At 39.2% G+C, this 15,553-nt stretch overlaps 1 protein-coding gene across 8 annotated transcripts in view; it reads left to right on the top strand.

Annotated features, from left to right (window-relative positions):
• The window catches only part of TNS3 (tensin 3), a 202,219-nt gene that overhangs the window by 84,766 nt on the left and 101,900 nt on the right, over positions 1-15,553 (top strand). For 7 of the 8 annotated variants that reach the window (XR_010028071.1, XM_063158847.1, XM_063158857.1 and 4 more), the window contains 5 exons: positions 621-733; positions 2,361-2,421; positions 2,575-2,650; positions 13,426-13,555; positions 14,502-14,567. Coding sequence is in view for 7 of the 8 variants with exons in the window: in XM_063158847.1 (XP_063014917.1) it covers positions 621-733; positions 2,361-2,421; positions 2,575-2,650; positions 13,426-13,555; positions 14,502-14,567 (446 nt within the window). In the remaining variant the exon portion in view is untranslated. The remainder of the gene's footprint in view (positions 1-620; positions 734-2,360; positions 2,422-2,574; positions 2,651-13,425; positions 13,556-14,501; positions 14,568-15,553) is intronic. The other variant, XM_063158828.1, reaches the window with a different exon arrangement.

The raw sequence follows: 15,553 nt of genomic DNA, 5'->3' as shown, positions 1-15,553 counted from the left end.
AAAAAAGGGACTCAAAGCTGGTGGAAAAATTAAAGACACAGCAGTGATGTTTACTTGCATGTATTTGCTCAATATCTTGTGACCATACCACATATTAAATCACAGAAATAGAATAATTTTCACAGTGCTGTGATAGTTTTCCTCTTGTTTGGTGCTGAATGAGATCACTTCTCATTATGAAGATGTTATTTGACTGCATTGCTCTTGAGATTTCTGATGAGGGCACTTCTTGCTCTTGTTTTAATGAAGATGACTTCACTGTAAATTGGATGGGAACCATATCATGCTGCCGTGAAAGACATTTAAGACTACAGTTGTAATTAGGAATGTGTACCAAAACAATTGACTTTACTGTCTCTTCTACTTAATTTCTTACTTAGAGTAGTAATGTCAACAACTAAAATAAAGATATCAACAATAGCAATGTAACGGCCATGGATTTAATACAGTGGTAAATTAAAGTGTCTTTTCATGCTGTTTTGTGAAGATTATTATTTTGGATTTATGTGCATTGTCACAATACTATTGATTACCCATAATCTGGAAATACCATTGTGTAAGTAATGTATTTCCCTAGTATTAGTGGTTTTATATAATTCAGATAAACTTTTTGTTTTCAGATACGTGCAGTTCTTAAGTGGCCTTCTATCTGGATCTGTGAAAATGAATGCAACCCCTCTTTTCCTGCACTATGTTATCCTTCATGGCATCCCCAACTTAGATGCTGGGGGAGGTAAATTATCTAATTTTTCCTATTCAGGTGTAGGATCAAAGTCTTGTTTCATTTTGGAACTTTCTAGAAAGGCTGCATGAATCTCAGATTAGAATTAATATCTTTTTGATATCCATCAAAATATTCCAAATAAAGTAGCCAGAAGAGAAGCATTCTAAGAGTAAAAATTGGAGCAGGTGAAATCAATTTCTTGTTCTTTGTTAAATGAATAGTTTATGCTATTTGTCTCTGCCTATCTCTGAACAGTTGTGGTCTCTTACTGTAAAGGATCTGGGAACCTGGTCGTGTTTCATAATTATTTCCTCTTTGTTTTGGGAAATGATTATAAATATAATCTCTTTTCTGTTTTGAGAATGGATTTCGTGTTGATAAGCTGTTCGGATAGGGTGTACTTACAGAATTACACAGAATCATTTTGTTTGGAAAAGGACCTCCAAGATCATAGAGTCCAACCTTTGACCCATCATCACTTTGTCAGCGAGACCATGGCATTAAGTGCCATGTCCAGTTGTTTCTTGAACACCTGCAGGGATGGTGATTCCACCACCTCCCTGGGCATTCTGTTACAAAGTTTAACAACCCTTTCAGTGAGAAAATTCTTCCTGCTGTCCGAAAGGAGCTTTCTCTGTGCCATTTGAGGCTCTGTCCTCTTATTGTATCATTCGTTGCCCAGGAGAAAAGTCTGACTCCCACCTTGCTACAATCTCCCTTCAGGCAGGAGATTGGAGTGATAAGGAGTTATATGGAGTGATAAGGTCTCCCTGAGCCTCCTTTTCTCCAGGTTAAATAACCCAGGTCCCTGAGCCACTCCTCATATGTGTGGACATGTGTGGAGACTCTTCACCAGCTCTCTTGACTTTTTCTGGACACACTACTGCATTTCAGTGTCTTTCTTGAAGTGAGTGGCCCAGAACTCAACACAGTAGTTGAAGTGTAGCCTCACCACTGCTGCTAACATGGCTTGCTATCCTAAGTGGATTTAAAATTAAAATGATAGAATGAGATAATGTGCTAGAGCACAGTGAAGGAATAAACTTTAGTGGTTGCACTTGATGAACTTAGAGGTCTTAATGATTTATGATTTGTTTCTGCATTTTTATTATCCGAAGGTAAAATAGCACTGGTCTTTTGTAATATAATCAGCATGAATTTGATATTAATATATTTTCATTGTTGTTTAATCTTTTTTTATTTCTAAAATAACTGTTTTAATAAAGTTAGGGTATTGTTTGTTCTAGTTAGAAATTTAAGGGCCTTATTAATTCTGAAAAAAATCTGAAGATCAAATAATCTATTTATTTGGAAAATGTTTTTATTTTATATTGGGGGTTTGCTTTCTTTTGGCCATCGTCATTCTTCCTTTATTAATTTCATTTTCTTGAAGCATTTATTTCCTTCCTTACTAGAATCCATTAAAGTCCCTCCCTATTGAATTCAGAACTAGTCTAAAATAAAATAAAATAAAATACCTTTTAGGCAATTTTGCTTTGAAGGGTATTTTGACAGTCCAGCATTACCACTTATGTGCCATTTTGCTCAGTCTGGTTGTGCATGAAACTTCCTAGTTGTAATGGTTTTCCTATATCTGAATGTTACAAAACACTCTTTTTTGTTGGATTCTTTTCAGCTTGTTGGCCTTTTCTGAAGTTATACCAGGCTATGCAGCCAGTTTATACATCTGGAATATAGTAAGTTGTAAGCATTTTCCACTATGATTGGGTTTAGGTTTTAATTTCCATGATTGCAGAATTACATAGCCTTTTTTAGTTTTGTTTGTGGGTTTCTTCTTTGTTTTATGGTTTTGTGTCTTTAAACCATGTATTTTTTTTTCTTCTGTCAAGTAGCATACAGTCAGAAAATCAAAGTCAAATCTGCATTGCTATAGACCCTGCCCAGCTTTTGAAAGGAGATATTATGGTGAGTTAATTGTATGGAATGAAAATCTATTGACATGACATTTAGTTTACAGTTTCTGACCTGTTTTGTGCTGTAAAAAAAAATATTTAATGAAATGCCTGGAAATACTACAGAATAATTTAGTCATCATTTTTGGCTTTCATGGGAATAAAAAATCTTGTAAAACTCAAACAAAAAGGTTTATAGGAGCAAATTGTTTTCAAAACAATTGCTCTCAGCATTCTCCTTTTATAGCATCACCAAGTCCAGTAAGACCTGTATTGCTCTTTTCTTTATAAAAATAACTGTGGGGAGTATTTGTAATTTGGCATTAAAATATCTTGCCCTCTAATTTGGCAGGCAGTGTGCACAACTGTAAAACTATCTGCTATAAAGAAAATGCCTAAGTAATTCTAAATTGTTCTGCACTCAAAAAAGTGGTATACCAAATAAGGGATAGGTAATGTCCAAGGTCTGGCCAGCATAAGGTTAAATTTTGCAGTAGCCAGACAGGGAGGGCATGGTTTGGACCCAAAGGTTATTTTGTATGACCTCATGTTATTTTTCAGGGACAGGGGGAGGCCTTCCTTCCTCGTCAGGTAGCGTGATGGAGGGAGTGCTCAGGTTTTGCTGAGGTTTCTGGGAGGTAGGGGGAGGAAGAATGGGAGAGGTCTGTGAGCAATTGTGAGTGAATTGTCTAGGTTTTGTTTACTTGTACTCTCTGTCATTTGTATTGTTGCTGTTACTGTTTGTGCATCCAATTCTCCAGCCTGCTGCAGGGGAGAGGGGAAGGGGTAGTGCTTGAGCAGTGTGTGTGGTTTGGAGTGTTTCAGTGAGAATACTAATTGGAAAACACCATTTCTGAACCATGATAGTCTTATTTGGCACCCAATGTGAGGCACAAAAGGTTAGGATAGCAACAGGTCTGCTCAGAGTGGGTTTGAAACAAATTTCATCTAAGCATTTTGTTGCATTAGGTTCAGAGCCACTGGTCACAATGTTGCTTAATTTGTCCATATAGTGTGGTACCTAACTTTATATATTTCCATACCTCATGATATTTTTCAGATCAGGGAGAGGGGTCAGGATTGTTTTGTTGGTGTACTATGTGATACAAGCTTATGATGTGGTAGCATCAAGGACAGTGAGGGTCATTTGGATGTGTATTGAGTACTGCTCTCCTGCCCTTACCTCCAGCATTACCTTTGGGAGTCCATTAATAATCATATCCAGTTTGTGGGGGGCACAGGGGAGAATGATTTTCCCAAGCTTTTCATCTCCTTTTTCTCTTTCAGACCTCTTACAACAGTTTTTGAAAATTTTGAATTCCCCTTGGATATTAAGGAAAGCTTGTTCTTGTGGCTAGGTCTGCCAGCTCTCCTCAGTCTGGTCCACACCATGTTAGTTACAGGACATATTTTTTGGAGGGTCTTTCAGAGATCTGCCCTGAGGGTGGGTCATTATGAGTGGCATGGAAGGCAGGAGAAAATGGGCCAGCTTCTGAAGGACTATTCTGCTCCAATGGTTTGTAAGTTCACCCGTGAAGAACTACAAGACTCCGTTGAAGTGATAAAATATGCAAAAGAAGAAATGCTGTGGCAGTTCCAGAAAGGAATGAAGTTATGCAATGTGCGGGGCTCTGGCATCTGTTTATTGGACATTTCTCATTACCAGACAGCACCATCAGTGGGAAGGGAGGAAAGCATATCAACAGGCACTGTGGCCACTCAAACTGCAGCTGAACCAGGGGAACAACATGTGCTGGTAGCAGTTGCTCCTATACAGAAGAAGAAATCCAAGACTGAATCAATTGGCATAAGGGATGAAGAGGCAGTAGGGCACTCGACAAGAGGAAGAAGCAGGGCAATCACCTGACATCTGTCTCTGGGTGAGCTATGAGGTATGAGTAAAGATTTCAGCCACCAGCTGGGTAGCCCCTGATGATGTGGCTGGTCTAATACTGGGATATTGTGGCCAACGATATGAAACCAAATGGTAGTGAAGCCAAGCAACTGGGATTTGTGTCTTGGAATGCGTGCATTGGGATTGGGAAGAGGACAGCGTCTCAGCCTCAGGAGGTAACTACTGTCAAGTATAGGGAGTGTCTTGTATCTTAACAAGAGTGATCTATTAGTGCAGTGAGACAAGTGGAACACCATGGAGAAAAGTACTTGAGAGAAATAGCTGTGCTGGAGGTACTTTGTAAGGATTCAAATAATGAGCAATTCCCTATAAATCCAGATGAAGTCTGGTGTACACAAACACCGCATGTGGTGGAAGTTCCTAGGAAGTGCACCATTGCTGTATATGAACTCATTGACAGTGATATCATGGAAAGAAAGTGAACAAAGACCTTCCTCCCTATGGGCCTGCATCTTGTCCATAGAAAGACTGCCCCAGGACCTCCTGGAATTTCAGACAGGACTATCAGCAATTTAAAGAAATGTCCCATGCCCTACCAGTACAGATCAGTCTCTGCTATTAACAACAAGTGTTGTCCTGCTCAAGAGAGAGGGTACACCATACAAAGCAACCTGTGGTTTTACGTGCATAACCATGGAGAGGATATATGGAGGTGGGATGGAAAACCCACCTCTGTCCTAGCAGCACTGCTGTGTGAATTGAGAGGAAGCACAACTACTGCAGGAAATTCTTCAAGGATAAATCCTGCTCCAATTTCTAGTGAGTAAGACATCAGAGAGAATAGGTGGGCTGATGCTACTTCCAATGCTCTTGAAGGGATCTCTATGCTTACAAGAAATAAGTAACAAGTACTGTTACAGAAGGGGCCATACCTTCAGCCAGGTGTGGGAAAGGGAAAGTCTGATTTATTTGACTTCATGGATCCCACGGCCTGGAACATCAGACCCACATGAGTGTGAGGTTTTAGTTGACACCAGCATACAATGTACCCTGATGTTGTTGAGATATGTAGGAGCAGAATCTTTTGCTGTTTCTGGGGTGACAGGTGGCTGTAATGGAAGCTGTAGTGAGCCTGACTGGGAATGAATGGAAAAACACCCAGCTGTGACTGGTCCAGAAACCCTGTGCATCATTGGCATAGATTACCTTAGGAGAGGGTATTTTGAGGACCCAAAAGGGCATCATTGGGCTTTTGGTGTTTCCACAGCTGCTGTGGAGACAGAGGAAATTGGACAGCTGAACACCTTCCCTGATCTCTCAGAGGACCCTTCTGCTAACTGCCATGACAATGTAGCCTTGACAGTAGCGCAACAAACAGTGACACCATGTTTTGTCATAGCATGGTGGCCCTGGTTGGGTAAGAATTAACATTGACTCCATGATTCCAGAAGGCTGATCAATTGCTTTATTAGACTATACTTATTAAGAAAAACATATCCCTTACAGACAATCAGATACAAGTGGACCCTATTGGTGCTTGAATCCAAATGCCATCACCATTGGCCAATTAAGAAGTTACCCTTTGGTAAACAAATCTCCATACCACATTCCACATGTTCACAAAAACAGGTGCAGCAAGTGAAGATAAGAATTGTTTGTCCTTCTTTTCTCTGATCTTCTCACAGCCTTCCCCAGGACAATGCCTGGGAAACTTGTGCCTGTCGCTCTCTGTGACCAGAGAGTGGTTGCCGCAGTGATTCCTCATGAATGAAGTGATTCATCCTCCAGAAAGCCAAGGAGTGGTCAGCGAGACTCGCTCACCCTTTATTAGTACTCTGTGGCCAGTGCATAAGTCCACTGGAGAGTGGACACCACTTCTGAGTGCTGCTGTGCTGGGCATGCTGGAACTTCACTATGAACTGGAGCCCAAAGCAGCAAAATGGTGTCTCTTCACATTGCTAATGCACTTTTCTCCATTCCTTTAGCAGAAAAGTGCAGGCAACAGTGTGATGTTACCTGGAGGGATGTCTAGTACACCTGAAATGGACTGCTCCGGGATTTGAAATAGCCCCACTATTTGCCATGTACTGATCCAGACTGAACTGAAAAAGGGCAAAGCTCCAGAATACTTGCAACACATTAATGACATCATTCTGTGGGGTTACACAGCAGAGGAAGTTTTTGAGAAAGGCAAGAAGACAATCCAGGTCCTCCTGAAGGCTGGCTGTGTCATAGAGCAGAGTAAGGTCAATGGACCTGCCCAGGATATTCAGATTTTAGGAGTAAAATGGCAAGATGAGTGTTGTCAGGTTCCAATGGATGTAGGCAAAAAAAAAAAAAAATAGCAGATATGTCCCCGTCAACCAGCAAGAAGAAAACACAGGCTTTCCTAACTGATAGAAGTTTTTGGAGGATGTATTTTTCAGATTTTAGTTAGATTGTAAGACCTCTCTATCAAGTGAAGAAGAATGATTTTAAGAAGAATGATTTTAAGTGTGGTCCTGAACAACAACAAGCTTTTGAACAAATCAAACAAAAGACTGTTCATGCAGTAGCCCTTGGGCCAATCAAGACAGGATAAGATGTGAAAAGTGTGCCCTATACTGCAGCTGGGGGGAAAATGGTCTTTCCTGAAGTGTCTGGCAAAAGATATCCAGGGAGACCTGAGGACAAGCCCTAGGGTTCCAGAGTCAGGAATCCAAGGGCTGCTACACCCCTACTGAAAAAGATATCCTGGCAGCTTATGAAGGGGTTTGACTGCTTCAGAATGATTGACATCAAAGCACAGCTCATCCTGGAGCCTCAACTGCCAGTGCTGGGTTGGATGTTCAAAGGATATTTCACACATGCCACTGATGCTTCATGGAGCGAGTCATGCTGATCACATGGCTAGCTTGAATAGGAAACCCCAATTGCCCAGGGATCTTGGAAGTCATCACAAACTGGTCTGTAGGCAAAAATTTTGTACTAACATCAGAGAAGCAGGAGAAGAAGGTGACATGCTGAGGAGATCTCACTATATAATCAGCCCCAGAAAATGAAAGCAATATGCTCTCTTTACCAACAGTTCTGCTGTATTGTAGAGATACATTGAAAACAGAAAGCTCCTGTATGGAGTCCTGTGTGACAAGTTGCAGAAGCTATTGAGGGACAAGGTGGATCAAGTCAGGTCACAGTACTGAAGGGCATCCAGTTGCCTTTAGATATTACTGAATGAGAGAAATGGCCAGCACTCTACCATGGATGGTGTACACTGACTCACGGATGGTGGCAAGTGTTCTGTGGGGGTATCTGTATTGGTGGAAAAAGATTAATTGGTAGCACAGAAGTAAACCTATCTGGGCGATTGAATGGCATCTAGACATTGCTGCCTGGATAGAGAAGTTGGCTGCAAAAGTACCTCATGGAGATGCAGACATACTGAAGAGTTAGGCTACTGAAGAACGTTGCAACCAACAGGTGGCTCAAGCTGCCAAGATTAAAGTGTCTCAGGTGGATCTGAACTGGGAACATAAGGGTGAATTACTTCTGGCTTGGTGGGCCCGTGATACCTCAGTATATGAGGGAAGAGATGCAACATACAGATGGGCTTGTGATTGAGGGGTGGATTTAACCATGGGCTCTATCTCTCAGGTTATCCATAAGAGTGAAATGTGCTGCAATCAAGCAGGACAAGCAGGTAAAGCCCCTGTGGTATGGGGGACAATGGTCATAATATAAATATGAGGAGGTCTGGCAGATTGATTGCATCACACTCAGGCAAACCCACCAAGGCAAGCATTACCTTCTTACAATGCTGGAAGCAACCACTGGACATATAACTTGTACCTCAAACCAGTGCCAGCAGCACCATCTTGGGCTTTGAAAAGCAAGTCCTGTGGAGACATGCCACCCCAGAAAGAAGTGAGTTGGACAACTGATTGGACAACTGATTTCAAAAATTGTGTCATAGACACCTGGACCAGACAGCATGGTATGGAGTGGGTGTTTCATACTCTTTATCATGCACCAGCCTCTGGGAAAACTGAACATTACAATGGACTGTTAAAACCATGTTGAAAACAATGGATGGTGGGACCTTCAAACACTGGGACGTAGCAGAGGCCACCTGCTAAGTTAACACAAGAACTCTACCAATTGAGCTGGCCCTGCCCAATCGAAACCTCCACATACTGCAGAAGGGAATAAAGACCCTGTGGTGCATGAGGAATATGTTAGGCAAGACAGTTTGAATAAGTTCTGCTTCAAGCAAAGGCAAACCCATCCATGGGATTGTTTTTACTCAGGGACCTGGATGCACTTGGTGTGTAATGGAGAGGTATAGGAGAAATATGGTGTGTACTTCAAGGGGACTTGATTTTTGGGTGAAAACAGTAATATTAAATTGTATAATGTTGGTTGCTGAATGACACTGAATGCCAGTGTAAACAGTGAGAACAAACAGTGAGAATGGACCACTCCAGATACACCAGTCATGAGCTCCTGTTGCAGCTTGCAACCACCCAACAGCACACCAGCCCTTCTGCCTTAGAAGACACCTAGGACAATGGAAATGATAGTCATGAACTGATTGAATGCAGCAGACAACTTGAAAGGATTAGGCCAGTGACTATGGAAATGATACCTGTGCTTGTGTGTGTGTGTGTGTGTGTGTGTGTGTATGTACATATATATGTGTGTGTGTGTGTGTGTGTGTGTGTGTGTGTGTGTAAATGGAAGGTGTGGGTTTTGGGCATGATGTAGATGGCATAGAATAAGGCATGGATAATGTCCTGGTCCTGTTCAGGACAGTTTTAATTTTTGCAATAGCCAGAAGGGGCATGGCTAGGACACAGAGGTTATTCTATACCACCTTGTTTCATTTTTTTGGGATGGGGAAGGGCTTCCTTCTGGTTTGGATTGCATGGTGGAAGGAGCAGTTGGGCACTGTTGGGGATTCTGTGGGGGGAAGGTTTGAGTAATTGTATATGACTCATTCATTTGTTGTTGTTGTGGTTTTTATTTTCTTGTACACTCTGTTATTAGTATTGTTGCTGTTACTTTTCGTTGTCTTATTTCACTGCTGTTTTCAATAAATTGTTTTTATCTCAGTCTGTCATCTTATCTTTTGTGCCTCCAATTCTCTTCAGCTTGCTGCTGGGGAAAAGGGGAGAGGGTGTGGTTGAGTGGTGTGTGGTTTGAAATGTTTCAGTGGGAACACTGAATTGGGGAATACCATTCCTAAACCACAAGTGTCCAGATTTGGTATCAGATTATCTTTTCCCCTCTCCCTATTCAGTTCTGTATATTGTTCTTTTGTTCTTTCACTGAAAAAGGGACAAACAATTTTTAAATATACTATTATAAATTGGCATACTTTGAAAGTTTGAGACAGTTTCAAATTAAGGACATTTTGTTAGTTTTTGAAGGACTGTTGGTGCCTAAGGAAATGGAATAGATCACAATAGAAATCAGTCTGAGATAAACTCAGTATCTCTCAAATGAGATTTTAGAATAGAAAAAGAGCATGTAGCTTTTCAGTAATGCATCTTTTAAAAGAGATAATCTTCCATAATCTCATGCTATTATCTGAGATAATTATGAGCAAACTAGTGTCTTTTTCAGCATTTCAGTGTTTTCTAAACAAAAACTTTAGTTTTGAATATTTTTTATTCTGTCTAAGCAAAATCTTCAGTGGTATCAGACAAAAATAATGATATGTAAGATGCTCCACCTCCAATTCATAAAAGGTTTAACTGTTTGAAATGCATGTTTGTTTGTTTGTTTTAAAAAGGTAAATATCCTTTCTTGCCTTAGATTTAAGGAATTTGTTAACATCATGTGAATAGCATGTGGTGATACAGAACAGATGCAGCTGTTGAGAAGCTGCACTGACATCTGCAAATGCATATAGGAATTTTCCAGCACATTACAGTGGCTTGCTGTCCTGATTTAGGGCAAATTTGGTGGAGAATCTCCAAAGGAGGGCCCCTCCAGAAAGCAAAACCCACACGGCCCCTCCCCCCAACCGGTTCGGGAAGAATTCCTCAGAGAGACGTGGAAAGAACCTGTTTATTTAACAGGCACAGCCCCCCCCAGCACACAAAATGAACAATACCGGATGACACCGCTCTGAGAAAGATGACAAAATCAGAAAGTCTCTTTCACGGGTGGTTGCTCTGTTCTCAGTCCCTCCGGCGCTGGGGCAGCTGCTGCAGCCAAACGGTGCAAACCTTCGGTGTTCCCAGTCCCAGTCCGGTGCAGGTTCGAGATGGTCGAAGAAAAAGGAGAGGATAAACAGTCCAGGAAGGAATTTGGACTGTTTAGCTAAACTAGCTAATAAGCAGAATCAAAAGCAAGCAAAGTGAGAGCAGAGAGAGAGAGAGAGAGCGCAAAGCAGAAAGCCACAAGCAAACGAAAGCAGTCCTATATACTGCCCGTCTCTGTGTCCCTGCAAAGAGAAACCCAAACAAAACTTTCACTCTTCAAAGCCAGTCTTAAAGGCAGAGAACATATGAATGGGGATACAAGCATCATAACGTCACCCCAGGACACTTGAGTTAATTCTTGATTATGGCATCAAAAGGTAGTGAAGTCAGAATTCAAAGTTATGCTTAGACTTCATTGAAAGTTTATTATGCATACTGGGCACTACAAGATGGTTTTAGTCTATGGATATAGAGGTAAAATATTACTGATTGTAAGAGAGAACAGATTTTCATTAAAAATTACAATTCTCTGTAGCTAAGTTCGTTAGGACAAAAATTAAGTTAATTTTAACTTAAATTAATTAAAACTTTAAATTATTTAATTTGAAACTAATCTGGGTTAAATCCAGGGCTGGTACTTTGGATTAGCAAGTAGAAAGAAGGAGGAACTCCCTCTGTCATTCAGTGTTTTTATAAATGAGATTATGTAAAAGGCAGTACATTTTGAATAAATCCAACAACTGTTCAAAGGCAAAATTTAAATTATGTATGAATGTATATAAACTTAAAGACGCTCTTTTCAAGTATTTTTGCTCACATAATACAATTACATGGAGTTATCACAGTTACTTTCATATAATTTTACATTTTGGAGCAGGTTAATGTGGAAAATAGATTTGTAGAGACCCTCGAGGGGTAGTTTTAGATAATTAGCTTTAAAGCATCTACATCATAGTGTGGCAAAAAGCTGGCAAAAAGCTGATAGGCCAAGAAACACAGTGTATTGTAATTAAGAAATAGTAGGCTTCTGATTGTGATGGCATGAATTATAACATCTGTATTGTCTCAACCTTCTCAGCAGACTGAAAATAAAATGAAGTTTTTAAAATGCCTCTCAGTTGCCTCATCTCTAGATGATTAAAAAAAAATAAAACCCAACAGGTTAGTTCTAATATCTCTCATCAGGGCTCTCTTAATTCTGTTTCTGTCCATTTTTCACTTGTAGGCAAACTTGCCTTTTTCATCCTTTATGATGGTGTTTTGTCCTTACAGAGCTGCTTGGCATGCTGGAGATTGAGCACTTGTTTATTGATTCAAGCAGTCAAACTTTATTCATGCCTTACCTTTTGGTAATTAAAGTAGTCCAGTCATGCTGGTAGTTGTGTTGGACTAAAAGGAAGTAGATCCCTTTAACAGGGGTATGTACACAATTAGTGCATGTAGAGCACTGTCTAAAGAAAGAAGCAAATACTATTTAACCTGGTATTGCCAATATACTGTAGGGGATTCTCTTAAAACAAACAACCAACCTCCTTGCTTTCCAATTAAATAGAGACTACATGCACAGAGAATCACCCAGCCCTTATAATGGTTTAGGAATATGTGATTTTCATACAGAATACTTGACAGAAAACATTTCTGGTATATAGGCTGAACTATTTCAGAAGTTGTCCTGTGTGCCAGGTATATGGTAAGTGCTGATTAACTTCTGGAATTTAGGATATCATGAGGTTACTATAATGAAGACTAGATAGTAACATCTTGTTAGATTTTTCATTCTGTAGTGAGAAGAATTTCAGCACTATATTTTAACCCCAACTTTCAGAAGCATACTTTGTAAGCTCTTAGATTTTTCTTGCATTATTTAATTAGAGTAACTCTATTCTCTTCAATTGTTTGGCATTTTCTATCTAGGATGCTTTTCTTATTCTGACTTTAATAAAAGTGACATTTTTTTTCTTTTCAATGCATTTCAGTAATATCTGCTTTATCATAAAATCCTGATATAATCAGGATAGTATTACAGAATTTTCAGTCCTGTGACTAAGGTTGCCAAATTTTTTACATATTCCTGTAAGAATGCTGAGTGCCTTTGTATGACAGTAGAGTCAGAGAATTAGTAGGTAAAATATCCATAGGTTTTGTCTAAGGGAAGCTGGTGTTAGACAATGGGTGTGGTGTTCACTTTTAGCTACTGAAATTCATACTAGATGTTTTTCTATAGTTCTTGTTCTAGCCAAGGTGTGAATACTGCTATCAACTTCCTGCAGTAACTTAAAATAAGATCCTAACATTAGAGCAGGTTTTTTACAAGTCCTAAAATAGATATAATCAGCTTGCAGGCTTGCTTTGAGAAAGTCCTCATATTCTTGAGTTCTTTTGAAAACAGTGTGCTGAAATTCATTAATTTGGTAGGGAAGAGGTTTGTATACTAGTCAGCATTTCAATATTGTACACATATTGTGTATGGTATCACAGATATTGTGATTCTGGCTCATAACCTACTGATGGGGGACTGATAACAACGAAAATAGTGATTATTATTTTTTACATATCCAGAAGTATCCTGCCCTGGACCTGTGTAATCTTAAAGGATTAAAAAACACATACCCTGCTTGTTTCAATATCAGAGGTGTCTACAATAAATTGTGTTGTGCCTGCCTTAATTAGCAACTAATATATACACATTTGTTCAGAATTGTAAGAAAATACTATCTGAGATAAAATGTTGCTCTGTTTTTCTAGATAAAGTGTTATCACAAAAAATACAGGTCAGCTACTCGTGATGTGATTTTTCGCCTTCAGTTTCACACTGGAGCTATTCAAGGACATGGCTTGGTGTTGGGCAAAGAAGATTTGGATAATGCCAACAAAGGTACTTGTCTTCTGTGGTTGGTTGGATGTGTATATATGCGGGTGTGCAAGCATATGCATGTGACGATCTTCTTCAGCACCCATTCTCAAAAGGATTCTTTTTTTTCCCCCCTTACTTATTTTTGGGGAAAGGGAGACTGCTTTGAGTTAGTTAAATTGTAATGTGTAATACCAGTAAAACTCTAATGACAGGAAAAGGTCTTCAAGCAAGTTAATTGTCAGAATAATTCAGATACTCCTACACAGTCCTTATCACCTTCTCCCTCATTTAAATGGTGACTCTCTTTGTCACCATTGAAGGAAATAAGATGAGCTAAATTATTATCTTTTCTGGCTAGTGAAAACTGTCATAAAGTCTGATAATGTGTTTGTGACATAGTCTGAGTCTTTTAATATGCTTCAGAATATCAAAGAATGGACACAGTTTTCAGACACACTTGAAAATGTGTCACACTAGTCCTCATATTTTCCAAATCATACTGTCAGTTTTATTGTGTTCATATGCAGGATCAGAACTTCCTAAGCCTATGTTACTAGCAAACTAAAATCAATCATATTTTCCTGCAGCATGCACCATAAGGATACCAAAACTTTTGTGGTCAAGTATTGTAGTTTAGACAATACGGGGAGCAATTTTAATTTTCCTAGGTGTGTTTTCTTTATAAGTCACGTCGGTCTACTGTCTAGAGAGAGGATTAGGATGTACATCTCTTCTGCTTTTGACTGTTTTAGAAAACAAGCAAAACTCCAGCTGGGATTTATGTGGTCTTTTCTGGAGAATGTGTGGCACAAAAAATATGGCTTTTAAAACCAGATCACTAAGCTGAAAGTGGGAAGGGAAGAGTGACGAGGGTACATGAGAAAGCTGTAGAGAATCCTGATTTCTGAGTGCACTGAAACTGGTCTTCTGGGAAACATCTTGCTGAATTCCTGTCCTTTGTTCTCAGATGACCGTTTCCCTGACTACAGCAAGGTGGAATTAGTGTTTTCAGAAACTCCAGAGAAAATTCGAGGTGAGCATAGAGAACCAAAAATATGCTTAATTTAAAAATAAATCATATTGAAATACACATTTTTTTAAAAAAGTATTTTTTCCTCTTTTCTTCCATTTCTCTTGTAAAAAATCTGAAATTTTACACTTTCATTAAAATATATTAGTTATTGATTTAAATTTGGAAAAGTTAATAAAGACTCTGCATTTATATCAGCATAGAAGTCACCAGATTTCGTTTTAAAGCTATACCAGAACACTTTCTACAACTAGTAGAAAACTTTAATGTATCTGTGTAAAACATAGATAGTAGGTGGTTTGGCTCAACGTAAGTGACAGCAGTGGCCTATCCCATAACCTCTTTTGGATGTTGTCATAATTGATTATGTTTGCAGTATTGAAGTTTGGACTGTCTTCAGTTTAGTATAAAGAGATACAGGTGTAGTTTTCTTGGAAATGTTTCTGCTTTCATGTTGGCTTGTAGGATGTTCTGCATGCTTCCAAAATTCTATTTTAATATGTTTAAGATTATGTGATAATTCTTACTTGCAGTAAGAATTTAAGATTATGTAGATCATTGCAGCTTAATTCTGTTAATGAATGTGTTCTTAATAATTTTATGGTGTCCCAAAAAGAATGGATTCTGCTTAAGACTGATTGAAAACCAAATACTCTTAACTGTCTCTCTTACACGTATTCCCATTCAGTATCCTCACTGTCCTGTGAATTGTGTATTTTCCTCCTTTTTTTTCCACATGAGTTTGATAATCTAGAAAATTATGGCCATAGCCACTAAGAATTTGGATTCTGTCCAACTGAGCACAAAAATCTCACTTGACCTGTTTGAAAGCCATAAAAGAAAACCAGTTTTATAAATGAATTTGTCTAGCTTGTTCTAAATGTTTCTGGATAGTAAATGTTTGAAGATAGGCCAGTTAACATGCCTAAAAAAGGACCAAAATTTTTTTCAAGTTTGCCTTCCTTAGATGACAAATGAGAGGTGTGGAT

Source organism: Melospiza melodia, chromosome 1 (assembly GCF_035770615.1).
Source record: "Melospiza melodia melodia isolate bMelMel2 chromosome 1, bMelMel2.pri, whole genome shotgun sequence".
Taxonomy (NCBI): domain Eukaryota; kingdom Metazoa; phylum Chordata; class Aves; order Passeriformes; family Passerellidae; genus Melospiza; species Melospiza melodia.
This window is presented reverse-complemented; position numbering and strand designations above follow the sequence as displayed.